At 44.0% G+C, this 17,946-nt stretch overlaps 1 protein-coding gene across 2 annotated transcripts in view; it reads left to right on the top strand.

Moving 5' to 3' along the window:
• Positions 1–17,946, top strand: part of KIF26B (kinesin family member 26B) — a 517,632-nt gene that overhangs the window by 351,464 nt on the left and 148,222 nt on the right. For both annotated transcript variants that reach the window (XM_061382452.1, XM_061382453.1), the window contains one exon: positions 10,495–10,678. In XM_061382452.1, the coding sequence (XP_061238436.1) occupies positions 10,495–10,678 (184 nt within the window). The remainder of the gene's footprint in view (positions 1–10,494; positions 10,679–17,946) is intronic.

The raw sequence follows: 17,946 nt of genomic DNA, 5'->3' as shown, positions 1-17,946 counted from the left end.
AATGATTTAACTAGAAACTACTGGAGTTAGCATCTAAAAGGCTGCATGATGTAATGAAAAGAACATTAGATTCATTAGTCTTGAAATCAAATTATCTGGAATATGCTTATTCCTTGAAGGAACCTTAATTTTAGCTATTTCTTGCAATGTAGTCAATATCCATACATATATTATGGACAATTGTTTCTCTGCAGAAAAATCAAACACAGGCATTCCTAAGGAATAGGCTTTAATTAGCCTATGATTGTCTTTTTCTCTGTCTATATTTATAAGCAGCTGAAATAGCTAGTTGTAGATACATGTTTATCAGTTCCAATCAAGAAGACCAGCTAGTCCTCAATTATTCATGTTTGTGAAAGATAGCAATACTGGCAATTAACTACAATCGTATATACCTAGTTTGGGATGGATTTTTCAACTACAGTTGTACTGACTAGGGTCCGATGGCCTCAATGTTTATAGTTCTTTTATTTGCTGAGCCCGGTTTGCAAAGGCCTGACTCTTTGGAGGAGGCTAGAAACTAGCTGGTTTCCTAGGTACTAATGAGGAGGCTTGGTTGGGCAGATCAGGCCGGGGACCTAAAGATCTGCCGAAGCAGAAGGTTTCTAAGCTGAAGCCAAGTTGGCAAGCAGAAGGCAAGATGCAGATCAGGAAGCCAGGTTAGGAGTCTGAGAAGACCAAGACCTAGGCTTGGCACAGGCTGTAGAGCAGGAGCAGGGAGATTTGGAGTGCAGCTGGGGCTGTGTCCTCAAACCCAGGTACGTGGCTACTGTCACTGGTCAGAGAGCGGGCAAGGCTGTGTCCCCCCTGGATGGGGCAGTGGGCTTGCCTTGTGCTGTCCCCTCACGTGGCCTCGTCCAGGACATCTGTAGTGAACATCTTTGGAGCAGAGGATCCTGAAGGCACACCTCCAGACTTCTGTGCCCGTTAGACTTTTTCCATCCCTGGTAAAGTTCTTAGGTATGTGCCCTGGCCGGTTGGAGTCTACTGAGTCAGGTCAGCAGGTGAGAAGAAAATGTAGCTTTGTGCATCTGCATGGAGTGAAGCAGTGAAATAAAGAAGCTAACAGCTGTGGAGTCACAAACTGATATGTATGTCATACATGCTCATACATGTCATACATGTTGCTAAGTTGTGTCCACCTCTTTGCAACCCCATGGACTATAGCCCGCCAGGCTCCTCTGTCCATGGAAAATTCTCTAGGCACGTGTACTGAAATGGGTGGCCATTTCCTCTTCCACGTGGTATCAAAGGCAGCCTACAAATTGGCAGTATGTTCTTTAGACCTCCAGGATCTAATGCCTGAAGATCTGAAGTGGAGCTGATGTAGTAATAATAGAAATGAAGTGCAAGTAAGTGTAACGTGCTTGAATCATTCCAAAACTATCCTCTGGCCCCCCGATCTGTGGAAAAATTGTCTTCCATGAAACTGGTCCCTGGTGCCAAAAAGGTTGGGGACCACTGCTGTAGATCTTCATATTACACATCAGTTTAGGACCATTTTTGGTTTATTCAGTCTTCCAGTGTCCTTGAAAGGGTGGGGAGCCCTCTCAAAATGTGAAAGATTCATGAGGCCTGAAGTGAGTTGCATCTTTCTGAGGTCACTGAGTTTTGGACACAGAAATTCCCTCTTTCTAATGTGTTTTCCTCTAGGTTTGACCTGGAGCTGGTTGTCTCAGCAGTGTTCTGGTCTAACCAACTGGGTTTGCTGGACACACAGAAATAGAAAAGTGTAATAAGAAAGCCCACATGTCCCCAAGCTGCCAAAAGAGTATGGCACCAACTGTCAAGTTCCAGATGAGATTAAGTTCATTAGAGCAGAGGTTCCCAGCTTTCTTTCGGGCCCTGGAACCTAGCCTCCCGAAGATGGCATCTCGGCTTTTAGTGAAGGCGCTCCCTCAAAGCCCCGTCACATGAAATATTAAGGAAGCTGCCAAGATCGGCCGCCATGCCTGGTATCCCGCTGCCAGGCACCTGAGGCAAGCGGAGCTTGGGGGCCCACACAGAACAAGCAGCAGCTGCTGTATAATGAGCTGAAAGGGCTTAACTCCCAGCAAGACGAGTGGAAGAGTCTTTCTTAAAATGCTCCAAATCCCTGTGGACACCAAGGAAGCTTACCTGAGCCCTGAGAACACGGAGCATCAGAAATATGGAGGCAAAGGGTCTCAGCAGGAGGTAAATTCTGCCACTGCCACAGTGTGTATCTATGTTCCTACAGTCCACATTTCCTCAGCCAGGAAATAACAGATTCATGCTCGTACTCCTGTTTAGCCTTCCATGAGTGCGTGCTTGGTTGTTCAGCCATGTCCGACTCGCTGCAACCTCATGGACTGTAGCCCGTCAGGCTCCTCTGTTCATGGAATTCTCCAGGCAAAAATACTGGAGTGGGTTGCCATTCCTTTCTGCAGAGTATCTTCCCAACCCAGGGATCTAACCCAAGTCTTCTGCATTGTAGGTGGATCATTTTACCATCTGAGCCATCAGGGAAGCCCTTAGCCTTCCATGTCAATGGCTAATTCTTTTATTATTAAACATTTCCTGCTTTATTTGAGCATATGGAAACATTTCTATTTTCACATAAGGATCTTGGCTCAGCAAACACTTTCTTAGGTACCCGGCTTCCAGCAAAGGAGATTTTTACTTTGAATAGCTTTCATAAAAGAAAAGTTAAGTTTATGAAAGGGCTTCTTTTCATCCCATTGTTTTTGCCTTTAGTTGTATTTTCATTCACCTCTATTATTCTCACTTTGACCATAAAAAAATCCAGACAGGAATGGATTAGCAGTATTCACCAACAGAATGGTTTTCAAATTTTGCTTTTTCCCCGTTTTGTACCTCTAGGCATGAGTGAATGATGTGCAGTTCAGGTAAGGCTTCTACCTCCTCCGAGCTTCTAGGGAGCCAGTGGAAGTTCTCAGTAATAGTGGGTGGTGTGGATTCCTCTCATAGCCACAACTTAGGAGTAGACTCTTGAACACAGAGCACCTGTGGGGTGACTCAGCGATGACTTGACTGACATGCATAGCCTATTAATTGCATAGTTCTTTGAAAGTGAAATTGTTAGTCACTCAGTCATGCCTGACTCTTTGCAACCCTGTGGACTGCAGCCCACCAGGCTCCTCTGTCCATGGGATTTTCCAGGCAAGGAAAATGGAGTGGGTTGCCTTCTCCAGGGGATCTTCCTGACCCAGGGATCGAACTCGGGTCTCCTGCCCTGCAGGCAGATTCTTTATTGACTGAGCTACCAGGGAAGCATAGTTCTTTAGTATATAGTTGTCATTGATTGATTGATTCAGTTTCCAGAGCACTGAGATGCATTCTAAGCAGCTTCCAGCATTCTTTTTGTGTCTGTAGAAGGAGAGGTATGAGGCAGTGGAGAAGGGCACGGAAGAATGGTGTGTGGTGGTGGTGGTGGTTGTGGTGTTGTTACTGTTGTGCAAGGACTCCCTCTGGGTTGGGATTGCAGGAGTTGAGAAACCATTTTCATAAAATTTGCCTTTCATATCCTAATTCTGGGCATGACCTGACTCACTCAGCTGAGACATTTCCCCCCCTGTGATGAGAAGGTATGTTGCTAAGCAACTAGATCAGTAATTGGTAAATGCTTATATATGATTTGATTTGAGTTACATACAAAACTATGTAACTGCTTTTTTTTTTCTGTCTTCATTATTAGGCACATAATTATCATTTGGTTTTATATTGCCCAAATGAAATAAAATAAGTGCTTCTATTTATCACATTGCAAAACAGCATGAAGTGGTAGACTGACCCTAAGTCTAAAGCAGAAAATGCAAATCCTCGTCTCAGTTGTAAGAATCACTAGTCCTATGAGTGTAGATAAAATCAGATAACTTCTGTGCCTCCCTGGCTTTTTATGTCTGTACTTTGTGGTACAAACACCTTCTCTGCTTGTCTCACAGGACTGAGTGTGATTAGGCTTTAGAAAGAGTGAAACATTCCAAGGTCTAAGCATTTTTAGAACTTCAGATACATAGTCTTGGGACTTTGCATATGTTCCTTTAATTCCAAAGGCTGGATCAATTAAGAAGCCCTGAGTTGGGTACACACCAGTGGTCCCCAACCCTTTTGGCATCAGAAACTGGTTTCATGGCAGACAATTTTTCCATGGACCGGGGGTCATGGAGATTATTTTGGGATGATTCAAGTGTATTACATTTATTGTATACTTTATTTCTGCTATTATTACGTCAGTAATAATGCAGTGATAAAGTCAATACTAATGGCATCCAGAAGGAACGACCACGCTGCACAGCAGCGTCTCATTAAGTGTTAAGACATAGGCTCTCAATTGCCTCTTAATTGCTGAAGCCTTAAGGAGTTGATAAGGGCAACTTGTAGAAGCCTTGAATGGGTAAAGTTTTAAGAGAAGAATAGGGGTAAATTCATAGAGATTATCACTCTGGGGTAATGCTGTGCAGCAAGTTGCAAAAATCAATCTATTTTCAAATTATAATAGTGTCTGGCTGCCGTGTCTTAATACAATATTGTTTGAGGTTAACCGTCAGCCATGTTTTGCCTCCTAGCAGTAAACATTTTATTTGAAGTCATGTCATGAATTATCTTCCTACACTAATGAAATGGATCATTTACATAAAAATCTGAAAAACCCCAAGACCCATATGCTTTTTGGTCTCCGGAGGCATGGAAATGACCTCAGTGACAGCCAATTAGAAAATGGAAAGGTGAAGGAGGACGCTTTTTATTCCCTGTTTGGAGAATTTCCAGAATGAGAAATGGCAGTGCCGGAATACTTTTAAATAGGCATTATTTCAAAATGAAGGCTAACTGATTTTTTTTTTTAACACGTAGATGGATATCTTAACTATTTCCAGAGGGCTTTGCCTCAGACCACTGGTTCTTGTCACACACCCTCCCTATTTATAATCTGTTCTATTTTCTTCTACCCCTGTGTCTCTGACCCCATGGATTTCCTGGGAGCTGCTGTGATCTGTCATGTCATTGCTCATTTACCAGACAGTCTTAATCCTCAGAGCATTGAAATATTTTATAATGGCACATAAGCCATCGGAGCCTATGACAGCCCTGGCCATTTCACTTTAAATTGCCACGTGGATTGTCTTTTTACCTGCTGACGCTGGTGATTTTACCACTCTCATCTCCCTCCTGGGTCAGGACCCTCTCTGGGCAACAGATGGGGCAGTTCTAAGGGCCTCACCCTGCCCTCCTCTTGAGCAGTTTTTCAGATGATGTCTCACCAGTCAATTGCTTGGGTTCAATTTATTTGAACCCAGTTTGAATGACCTCTTAATTTTCATGAAGCTGTCACCCACCTATATGATCATCTCACAGTTGAACACCCCCTTCAGACAGGATGAAATGCTCTGAGTATTGTTAGCAAACACGGTACTTAGAATTTTTTAAAGGATGAAGAATCCTTAGAAAAACAACTGTACTACCTGATATTCCTGCTTGATATTCTCTAAGGAGAGTTCTATTCTTCACGAAGCTAACGATTCTTACAATATTGTTAGGGCAATATTTTAGTAAACTCTAGACACTAAGCGGGGTAGACCCCAACTTAATTCTCATGGGATGCGTTTAGAATGAAGGGCTTGCCATTTAAACACTCCGTAATTCTGAAAATCCAAGGTCAAATAGTCTATCACATAAATGCAAAAAAAGAAAAAGGTACCCTATAAGTTCCCCCCTCTGATCTGTATAATCTAAAGCTCTCCCCCACCTAAACCAATTAAATTAACTAGATAATTATTTACCTCTTTCTTTTTGATCTGGGTAGATCTGGCCAGGGGGAACAAGGAACCATCCCCTTTGAAGGTCATCTCAATTCTAAACTGATTCCTGAATTCGGATGGCATCACACTGATGTGTTAGGATAATTGTCCCCTGTGTGAGATGAGTAAGGATGGAGAGAAAGGGTAGAGCCCAGAGGGAAGCACTGAGCTCGCTAGGTTTAAATTCTTGCCAAGTTCACATTATTGCTCCTCTCCTCAGACTGATAATGCTTGGTGTGGCGTCACTTTCTTTATAGCTGTTCAGTGAACATTAATTTCATCCTGCTGGAGAGGCCACTTTTTTTTTTTAATTGAAATAAGGTTCAGAGAATTAAGTGAAGCCCAGGGATAGTTAAAGATGTGTGCAGGGCTGAATAGCTGTAGGAAATATGTGATACAGTCCATGCCAAGAATGAGTCAAGTAAATATTACTTCTCACAGTTTTTAGGTTAACTTTTTGTTGTTTAAAATCTTATCAAACGACATACTCGTCTGTTCCTCTCCCTTAAAAAAAAAAAAAAAAAAGAACCTGTGAGGCATTAATTACACAAAATAATTGCTAGCCAAAATGTCTTTACCTTTTCAATTCTTTCATGACTGCTGCTCCTTTATGCCACTGAATAATACAAGTGTATATGAACGATTTCTGTCTCTTAAACTTGGCCCATCTGTGTGTCATTGAAGTGCTCTGTAAAAACAGCAGAAGCTGCTGGCTTCCAAGAAATTGAAACATATAAAATAGAGATCAAATAGCTGGTTAGGATGATGTCGAAATGAAAATAAAATGTTCTTATGCAATATATGGCTCTAAACTGTGATTTCTAAGCTCTAGAATACTTCTTATTTCATATATATGCTTTAGGTTTTGTATTATTTTTTTGTAACTGTGATGTGAGCAAAGTTTCCCCCTTGAAATTTCATATATGTTTTAAGAAGGAAGTAGTTTTTATGTATTCTCAAATAATTTTCTGCATTACAGTTTTTCTGCATTGAAGCCAACAGAGGCTTCCCTGAATGGAATAGAGATTTCAGGGATCATTTCAGTGTCTTTGCATCGGAAGAAATTTTGGAAATCATACCATGTTCCCAGTGCCTGCTTTCATCTCCCTGGTATTCCCTGTAAATGGCTTTCTAGCCACTACTTGGACACTTTGGATGATAAAAGCTATTTCAAGAAGCAGACCCATCACTAATGGGTTACTCCAATTTTTAGAAAGATGCCCCCTTTACTTATATCCCACAAATGCCCTTACATTTCAGCTGCCTGTTTTTCTACCTGTTCAGAGATGATCTGATGCAATATGGGGAACAGAGACCTAGATTCAGTCTCAGTTCCACTGTTTATTATTATATTCCTTCAAAGTACCATCTATTAAGTACTTCCTGTATACTAAACCCTTTACCTGTACTCTTATTTAATTTCATAAACGTCTATAAAATAAATAATTTTTTTGTTCTGTCTTACTATGCAGAACTGAGGCTCGATAATATGTGTAATAATGATAATGATGATGATAATATTACTAAGTACCAACTATATGCTCGGGTGCTATGCTGGACACTTTATATAAACATTATCAGAATTTAAGTAACTTACCTATCACCTACCTAGTGGCTGAAGAAGCTAGATGTTCAAATAAAGTCAGATACTCAAAGGACTTTGGATTTAACTCTTTAAGACTCATTTATTTGTCTGTTAAATGGGAGTACTGTTAGTATCTTCTTCACAAAGTTTGCTGAGATTCAAAATATTGGCCTGAGTAGGATATCAGAAGGACCTCTGATAGGTCAAGTAAAATGGGGCTGAGGACCATGACATTTAGCAATCATGAGGTCATTTGTGGCCTTGAAAAGAGCTGTGTCAGAGGAGATATGGGATGGATGCCTGGTAGGGAAGAGTTAATAGGCAATGGGAGGAGGTGAACTGGAGAAAACAACACTTTCCATGAATTCTGCTGCAAAGATGAGCAAGAAAACAGAACGGTAGCTGGCTGGGTAAGAAGGATGAAGAGAAAGACCTGTGTTTTATTTCTGAAGACAGAAGAAATAGCAGCATGTTTGTCTACTTTTGGGATTGATCTAGTAATAGAGCAAAATTTTGATATTATATTAATATCAAATATCAAACATTATATTAATATCAGGAGAGAGACAGAGGAATGAAACCTTGGCTCCTTGGGAATGCCCTTTATACACTTTAATTTCAAGGACCCTCTCTTTCCTCCTCTGCAGGGTCTGTGTGGGGGGAGTAAGTGGGTGTGGGTAGTACAGATAAGAGAAATGACAAAAAGCGTCTCTTCCGAGCTGCCTTTCAAAGTGTCACTCCCTTCTCCTCTCTGTCTCCACTTTTGGACTAGGAACCCCCAACTGGTGGGGAAGTGTGAACCACAGCAATTCCTTGGTCCTTTTACCACTATCTGAAAGAATCCTAACGTGAATGGATAAGCACATGATCCATTCAGTTCAGATCATCATCTTCGCCCTTCTTCCTAACGCTCCTGTGTCTGTGGGCACCCTGACTTGAAAGCAGTGAGAGGTTGCTGTCAGTAGAACGTGATGTCCACACACACACCTCTGGATGAGTCACTGTTTGTTCAAGGAGAAAATCCCACAGAGCAATGAAAACTCCCAAGAGATGCGCCAGACCGGTCACCGAACAATCCCACTTCACCTTTAATTTTAGAGGGGCAGTATCAGAAAGAGTGGCAATGAAAGCATGAGAAAAAATTACTCCTATGTGGTTTTTTTTTTTTTTTTTTTTTTTTGCTGATTGGGGAAAGAAAGCACTGTGGAAATGTCTTTCTAGTGCCCTTCATTTTTCATCATCTTACATAGATTCACTATAGAGGTCCCTAAGTTTGGCCTTGGGACTGTTAGGGTATCATTCCATCAAAATCTGTCATTCCTCATGCATCAGTCCTCTGAAAATCACTCTTGTGAAAAAGATGTTCAATTTCACATCTAAGAAAAAAATTAAGCTTTGAAGTGGTAATTCTATTTGCTGTATTTGTGCAGTGGCCATTTGTAGCTCAGGGGATTTGTCAAAAGCATGCCAGTTACTGATAAAAATTAAAATTAACCAGTCCAGAGCTTTAAGATTCATACATGAAGAGGGAAGGTGGTGGGAAGTGGGGAGGGGTGGAAACAATGCTGATTTAATCTTTTTGAGCTACTTTGCTTGTGACTTGTTATGCAGTTGGTAAAAACACAGGATGGATTATAAGGTTTTGATGTGTAGAATACATCAAAACAAAATACCATTTGTTTTAAGCAGCAGCTAAAATGTTTCTTCACCTTTGGTAAGGAAACTGGAATTCTTAGAACAAGAATATAGTGTGAGAACACCAAGAATGAATCTAGAAGTAAGTGTGTTATAGTCTGTGCCTTTGCCTTATTTTCCCCTCTCCTCTATGATAAGATTGTCGTATTTCAGATGTTGTAGGACACTACGGAGAAGGCAACGGCACCCCACTCCAGTACTCTTGCCTGGAAAATCCCATGGACGGAGAAGCCTGGTAGGCTGCAGTCCATGGGGTCGCTAAGAGTCGGGCACAACTGAACGACCTCACTTTCACTTTTCACTTTCCTGCATTGGAGAAGGAAATGGCAACCCACTCCAGTGTTCTTGCCTGGAGAATCCCAGGGACAGGGGAGCCTAATGGGCTGCCATCTCTGGGGTCGCACAGAGTCGGCCACGACTGAAGTGACTTAGCAGCAGCAGCAGGAGGACATTCTAATGAGGGAAGATGTGATGAGAACAACAAATGTTATTAACGACGGCAGCGCCCTCCCTCCCACCTTTTCGTTTGCATCCTCTGCCACCTTTGTGAGTTCTGACTCTGTCACCCCTTGCTCTTGCCCATGAATTGCATTTTGTAGTGAAAGAGCACCCTGCACAAAAGCCTGCTTTCCTCATGAGCTGCCCCTAGTCTCAGGACCCTTCCTAATTCTGATTAGGTGTTATGTTTCTTTAGCAGCTTGATTTATATTTCCCCACTGCACTGGGGTCTGTGTTTTTCTTCCACAATCACATCCATAGCATACCTTGAATCGTCACCACGTGGTTCTTCCTCAGACCAGTCTGGATTTTACAACGTGTTAGAGTTTCTAAGAAACTCATAAGGTCTCTCACACTTGAGTTTATACCAGAAGTTATGAAATGATTAACCTAATTGGTACTGCTTATCCCCAAAGATGGCCAGCTTTATTCATGCTTAAGCTGAATGTTCGTGGATAATAAGCAGTTCTTTGTGGATGGAGGCTGCAGAACCATGTGAGGTCATGGCGTTGCTCTGCCATGTGAAGGATCGGGCAGCTCCCTGGGTTCACTCATGGTGCTACTGGCAAAGAACCTGCCTTTCAGTGCAGGAAACGCAAGAGATGTGGGTTTGATCCTTGGGTCAGGAAGATTTCCCCCTGGCAGAGGAAATGGCAACCCATTCCAGTATTGTTACCTGGAGAATTCCATGGACAGAGGGCCCTGGCAGGCTGCAGTCCATAGGGTCACACCATCAGACATGACTGAAGCGGTGGCACAGCATGGCATGCACAACATGGTCACAATTAGGGGCTACCACCTGGCCCTCGGAGGAAGAGAGAGAACTGTTTACTGCAGTAAGAACTAGGGGCTTCTTAAGGGAAAGGACACAAAGTGACCCTACCAAGTCTGATTGTGCCATACTTTTTCCTTTATGGTCTTTTTTCTTTTTCCCTCCAGAGCTGCCCAGAAGTTAAATCTCTCATCTAAGAAGAAGAAACATCGGCCTTCCACATCTTCTGTTGCTGAACCACCTCTCTTTGCCACCAGCTTCAGCGGGATTCTCCAGACGTCCCCACCCCCGGCCCCGCCCTGCCTGCTGAGGGCCGTCAACAAGGTGAAGGACACCCCAGGCCTGGGCAAGGTAGGCACCTGGGCCGTATCCACTCAGGTTTCGACTGTGGGGTTCTGTGTCAAAGGCAGGGAGGAGAATGGGGGCTCAGTTGGATAATTAAAACAAGAAGGTGACCGGGAGAGGACGCAAAATGAAATTCATTGGGAAGGACTGTAAAATTTTCCTTTATAAGTGGTAAATTAAGACATTCCATCTATTGGAGATGTGGTTTGATTTTGGCAGAAAAAAAAAAACAAACCACCTCAGCCTTGTATTGATTGACAGAAGTGTAACCAATTAAAGAAAATACCCCAAAGCACAAAAGATGGAAGGCAGAAGCAGGAGAGACCAAGAGACCGTACAGGAATAAGACATAAAGATGCTCTGTCATTTCCCTGCAACACTTTCATTGTTCCTCCCCGTTAGAGAAATCACAAGTTCTTCTTTTGAACCAGACCACTGATGGGATTTCTGGGGAGCATTTGCTGTGTGCTGTTCTAGCCAAGAAACGCAATTTTGAATTGTTACAGTTACTTAGAGATGAGGCACATAATGAGATGTAGGGACACCATTTCAAGACCTGGCTCAGCTGTGTTTAGGATAACTTTGTTTTTATATGTCATCTCTTAACTCTCTCTTCTGAGGTGAACGTCTGGGTGAAGTGACTTACAGTTTACTCTTCAATGGATAAATAACCTAGGACTTATTAAAAACATTTAGCTGAAGAAAGGGGTGGTTGTTTTCTTTCTTTTGCTTTCATCACAAGTAGGCTGGACCATGCCACCTCGCCAGTCTCTCACCAGACTCAACAGCACTCATTTTGGAAGCTGTAGGTCTTGCTGAGGGGAGTGACTGCTCAACTATGTGGACTAAGATTTATTTGTTGTTGCTGTGGTTCAGTCGCTTAGTCTTGTCTGACTCTTTGCGACTGCATGGACTGCAGCACGCCGGGCTTCCCTGTCCTTCACTACCTCCAAGAGTTTGCTTAAACTCTTGAGTCGATGATGCCATCCAACCCTCTCATCCCCTGTCACCCTCTTCTCCTCCTGCCCTCAATCTTTCTCAGCATCACGTTCTTTTCCAGTAAGTGGGCTCTTTGCATCAGATGGCCAAAGTATTGGAGCTTCAGCTTCAATGTCAGTCCTTCCAATGAATATTCAGGGTTGATATCCTTTAGGATTGACAGGTTTGATCTCCTTGCAGTCCAAGGGACTCTCAAGAGTCTTCTCCGGCACCACAGTTTGAAAACATCAATTCTTCAGCACTCAGCATTCTTTATGGTCCAACTCTCACATCCATACATAACTCCTGGAAGATTTTCCTCATTTGGATCACTGATTCCCTTTCCCCTTGACCCTCAATGAGGTTATTCCCAGGTTCACGGTCTTCAGTGGCCTCAGCCTGATTTGTGGTCCTTCTGGAATTTACCCCACGCCCTCTGCCCTTCTTCCTTCCTGCTTTTCTCTCTTCTCCTGCTTCCTCCCATATCTTACCACCCTCAATTTCACCACCCACTGGGAAAGTACTAACTTGCTAATCTACTCTGCTACTCTTGCCAACAAAGTTTACATTTTAAGATTATGTTGAATAGAGCAATATTCTTTTTTTTTTTTTTTAATCACTCTATTTCCAACTAACCAACTACACCAAACTCCTCTCCAAGTATCAAGCATGCCATACTCTTTCTGGTCTTTGCACACAGTAATTTTTACTTCAGGTATTCCCTCCATCTCTGTCAGACACATGGTCCAACTTTTAAAAATCAGTTTGAAAGTGAAAGTCGCTCAGTTGTGTCCAACTCTTTGTGACCCCATGGACTATACAGTCCATGGAATTAATTCTTCAGGCCAGAATACTAGAGTGGGTTGCCTTTCCCTTCTTCAGGGGATCTTCCCAATTCAGGGATCGAACCCAGATCTCCCACATAGCAGGCAGATTCTTTACCAACTGAGCTATGAGGGAAAGCCCAAAAATCAGTTTAGTACCTTCTTTAAGAAAGTGAAATCAGTTATTGAATGAATTTCTACTGTGCCCTCTTCCTTCTTTAGTCCCAAGAAATGCTTATTCTGGGCTTCCCAGGTGACTCAGCAGTAAAGAATTTGCCTGCCAATGTAGGAGACTCAGGAGATGCAGGTTCAATCCCTTGATCGGGAAGATCCCTGGAGAAGGAAATAGCAGCTCACTCCAGTATTCTTACCTGGAAAATCACACAGACAGAGGAGCCTGGTGGGTTACAGTCCATAATGCTTATTCTAAGGGAAGGCATTCAATCCTGGAATGCTCCATGACATTGGATAGGACTTTCCTAAGCCCAGAGGTAAAGCAGGAAGCGAGGAAGCAGGGCAGTGGCCTGGGCTCAGCCTACAAGAGCTGCTGAGCATCACCAGCCATGGAAGGAAATGGAGGAAACCGCATGAGCAGGACTCACATGGGTGGTAGTGGCACCCCTTTGGGGGCACACGGAGGTCATACTGGATGGCTGATAGACTGCCTTCTAAGAAGGATGGATACAAGTAACAGCAGGGCTTAAAAAAATGTTTTTTTAATTTAATTGTGGTAAGGTACACATAACAGAAAATTTACCGTCTGAATTATTTTTAAGTGTGCATGGACTTTGGTTTAGCTAAGAGGAGTTTGGAACTTTAATGCCAAAGCTGAACCACCCTGAACAAAGTGACATCAAATTCCCACTGCAGTGTCCTTTTCCTCTCCTGCTCTCCTTCCTACTTTTCTTCTGAGTGTATGTGAACCAGTATTTAACTGCTGTCACTCTAAAGAGGTAGCCAACTATTAGCCAACCTGGGGTACCCATGTACCCTCACTATGACCCTGTCCAGGATGCGTCAAAATGAACCACATAAGAAACCATCCTCCTCCGTCTGTAACAGTGGCCCAGTCTGTGGTTTCTAAAATGGTTGTTGCAGATATACATTCAGGTGGACCTGGGCCCCGAGCATAGGACCTTCCGTCCCTGCTTCCCCAATCCCGGCGCCCCTTCCTGGAATTCTGAGACAAAGGGATCAGGGCATCAGGAGGGGCCTTAACCATCAGAAGGACTGTTTGCAGCCACGATGAGCCAGGGCTTGAATGAAAATAATCTGGGGGGCACTGGTTTGATCTTGATTCCAAGATGTACTATATGTAGTGATCAGATAGACATATAAGTAAGATAAGCAGCATAAGACCAGGTATACCTACAACTAATATTAAAGTCATTCATAACCTAAAGCTCACAAATGATACCCTTACTTTTTTTAAAAGCAAAATACTGTCCGTCTCACTCATTTGCAGTCCAATGTGCTCTTTTGAATGGGAGAGAAAGGGTGACATTACCAGCCAGGAATGCAGGAAGCCAGAGTTTGTCCATGGAAGTGGGGTTATCAGGCTGAGTGTCTCAGAAGATGACAGGTGTGACTTCTGCCTGACGATCGACCTCGCGGCAGCTTTCCAGCTGAGCATGGAGACGTAGGCACTGGTGGAGAGGAAGTGACAGCTGGAGGGGGTATGGTTTCTGGAAGGCAGTGTCATTATATACTTTAACTTGAAAACGTGTGTGATTGAAACCAGAGGTAGAGAAGTACACCTCCTCCTGCCTCCTCCCTCGGAGGCGTGTGCTTCTCAGAGTGCGAGACGCCCATGACTCTGCCACGCTGGCACCAGTGGCCTGAACTTAGCGGAGGTCCATTTACCAGTTCATGCTTTTCTCACCCCCTGATAGTCCACCACTATGAGGAACTGCATTCTTGTGCTGAGTCGCTCAGCTGTGTCCAACTCTTCGAGACCCCAGGGGCTGTAGCCCATCTGTCCGTGGGATTTCCCAGGCATATTCCCAGGCAGAAATACCCAAGTGCATTGCCAGTTCCTTCTCCAGCATTCTTGTTGTTGTTGTTCAGTTGCTCAGTCGTGTCCAACTCTTTGCAACCCCATGGACTGCAGCATGCCAGGCTGCCCTGTCCTTCACCATCTCCCGAAACGTACTCAAGCTCATGTCCATCGAGTCAGTGATGCCATCCACCCATCTCATCCTCTGTCATCCCCTTCTCGTCCTGCCTTCTATCTTTCCCAGCATCAGCATTCTTCTTACCTATATGGAAAAATCCCTGTCAATTTATCTCTGTTGCACAATTTACATATTAACATTTCAAAGAAATACAGTGGAGTTTCATATAGAACATAAAGAATTGCCACTATTACATTTGAAGTATAAAAGTTTCATAGAATTGCCAAATTCTCAATTTGGCAATTTGGTAACTCAGTTATTTAACCTGGGGGTGGGGTGGGGCTGGGGTTTTTGAGGCCCAGTGAGGAGCAAGCCCAGCCCAGCCCCAATTCTCATCTTCAACCACCGAGGACTTCCTCAGGAGACCCGAAGACACCTTTTGTGGGTTCGTTTACAGTTACCCCCAGGAAAACTGAGGCCCTGAGGGAGCAGGAGATTTCCCAGTGCCCCCTGAGTTAAACCCAGGGGTCAGGACCTGTGAGACATTTTATTCCCTTCTGTTTCACGTGACCTTTAAAAACTTGAGTGGAGACAATAAAGTAACGGGACCATAAGGGCAGCAGAATGAACTGGGAACCAGTCACCTTCATCCTGTAGAGGACAGGCTTCCCTTTTCAGAATCGTGGTTGAGAGGGAAAGGGCAGTGATGGGCCAGGGTAGACACATAGCAAGTCAGGAGTGCCCCACCCTCCCCTCCTCTCATCCCACTGCCGTCTGTCTCCAGCAAGAACTTTCCTCCCTCACCCCACCAGGCCCTCCACCCAGAGTTATTGCTGGCTGCCAAGTGCTTCTTGAGGCAGAAGCATTTCTGGAGACCACAGTGATGGACAGACTTGGGTAACTTCAGTGTACCTGGAGCTGAAGCACAGTACATACACACACAGGAAATATCTCAGAATCCCCAGCACCTAGAGTAATACTTGGCACACAGCAAATGTTTATTGAGCATCTTCTATGGCTCAGATGGTAAAGAATCTGCCTGCAGTGTGGAAGACCAGAGTTCGATTCCTGGGTCAGGAAGATCCCCTGGAGAAGGAAATGGCTACCTGCTCTAGTATTCTTGCACGGAGAATTCCATGGACAGAGGAGCCTGGTGGACTACAGTCCATGGGGTCGCAGAGTCGGACATGACTGAGCTGGTAACATTTTCACTTTTCTATGTGTCAGGCCCTGTGCTGAGCACTAGGCTTGCCACGATGGACATACAGGCAGAATCCCTGCCCTGACAGCACTTACAGTCTCATCATTTTAATAGTCAGTCTTAGACATCTCACTGACTTGGACCAAGATGAAGGATGTTTGACTTAAGGAAAACTTGGAATCACAGACTTCAAGTAATTCTGTCTAACTTTCAAGTTATATAAAGAAGCTATAGTACTAAGTGGTTGTGTAGAGACATTCTTAATGAACAGATAAAGATGATTAGTGGATCAAAGCAGCTTAGTCCCTGTTTATATTTCATGGGTTTGACTTTATGTAAATGATATTTCTAATCTGTTTGAAAATGGTTCCTTCTCCTAAGTCAGTAAAAGCTCTTCATGAAATTTGTTTGCACAATTAATTAACATCCATGTTTAAGGTTCATTTGTTAGTGTGTCACAGATTAATGTCAGAGCTCTTAGTGTTGGATTACAAGCTTCGAGAGCAAAGCGTATATTATCTGTTTAACTCACTCAGTATTTGGCTCTGCAGCCCCACCACGGGGGCATATATGCTTTCAAGGGTGAGAGTGGTGATAGTGACTGTTACATTGCTGCTGCTGCTACTGCTGCTGCTAAGTCGCTTCAGTCGTGTCCAACTCTGTGCGACCCCAGAGACGGCAGCCCACCAGCCTCCCCCATCCCTGGGATTCTCCAGGCAAGAACACTGGAGTGGGTTGCCATTTCCTTCTCCAATGCAGGAAAGTGAAAAGTGAAAGTGAAGTCACTCAGTCGTGTCTGACTCTCAGCGACCCCATGGACTGCAGGCCACCAGGCTCCTCCGTCCATGGGATTTTCCAGGCAAGAGTACTGGAGTGGGGTGCCATTGCCTTCTCCGGACAGTTACATTAGGGATGGTTAATTCTCCTCTTCCTGGAAGAATTCCTGAAAGGAAATGCATGAAGCATGAAGGGAAAAGAGATCTTCTCTTCCTCCATGATTTCCAAGAATGCCTTGAAAGAATGGAATCACCAACTCTCTGCCTTTGTTCCCTCAAATATGCTTTGTGAATACAAGAAAACTCCTATAGGTGTGTGCTAGCAACAGGGAAGACTTCCCAGGTGGCTCAGTGGTAAAGAGCCCGTCTGCCAATGTAGGAGATGTTAAGAGATGCGGGTTCAATCCCTGAGTTGGGAAGATCCCCTGGAGGGGGGCATGGCAACCCACTCCAGTATTCTTGTCTGGAGAATTCCATGAACGAAGGAGCCTGGCGGGCTACAGTCCATGGGGTCGCAAAAGAGCCAGATATGACTGAGCAACTGAACAACAGTAGCAGCAAGGGAACAGACTCTTTAGAATTTGAAAAGATCATAAAAATTGGATGAAAGAAACATGAAGAATTATGGAAAATTGAACTGGAACCAGGTTGAGGTGGGCTTGTCATACTCGGTTTGCTCAGTGAGTATCTGTAGACATACTGTGTTCCAGGTACTGCAGGAGGCACCACCGCTGGGGACAGTACACAGAAGCTGATGGGCTGCTCTGGGCCACATGCCTGCGAAGGGGAGAAGGGGTGTATATCCTGGTCTCCAGGGATCCCAGCCTCCTGTGAAAATGCTTGCCTGGCGTTCAGCCTCAGCCACCTCTCCTGAGCTACAAATGCTGTTTTCTTCTCCTGGGGACCCCCCTTTGCCTAGTTTCTGGGTAGAAGAAGAGTTGTGGTGCCCATCATGCTGGATCCTGACCACCACTCATGCCCGTACATCTGTGCATTTCTGAAGCATTTCACTAAGATTTCTCTGTAGACAGTGCAGCCCCAAGGCAGGCAGTTCTGAGGAGTCCTCAGAGTTGTGGTTTAGAAACAGACTTACTTGTCTGGCTAGATTATTTTTCTTAGGGAATATAGGTGGGAGCCACTATTCTTCTTCATGTGCGAAGTTGCTTCAGTTGTGTCCTACTCTGCGACCCTATGGACTGTAGTCTGCCAGGCTGCTCTGTCCATGGGTTTCTCCTTTCAAGAATACTGGAGTGGGTTGCCATTTCCTTCTCCAGAAAATCTTCCCAACTCAGGGATCAAACCTGTATCTTTTATGTTTCCTGCACTGGCAAGCAGTTTTTGTTTTGTTTTGTTTTGTTTTTTTTACCACTAGTGCCACCTG

This window comes from Bos javanicus, chromosome 16, assembly GCF_032452875.1.
Source record: "Bos javanicus breed banteng chromosome 16, ARS-OSU_banteng_1.0, whole genome shotgun sequence".
Classification (NCBI taxonomy): Eukaryota; Metazoa; Chordata; class Mammalia; order Artiodactyla; family Bovidae; genus Bos; species Bos javanicus.
Note: the sequence above shows the minus strand (reverse complement) of the source record. Positions and strands in the feature narration are given on the sequence as shown.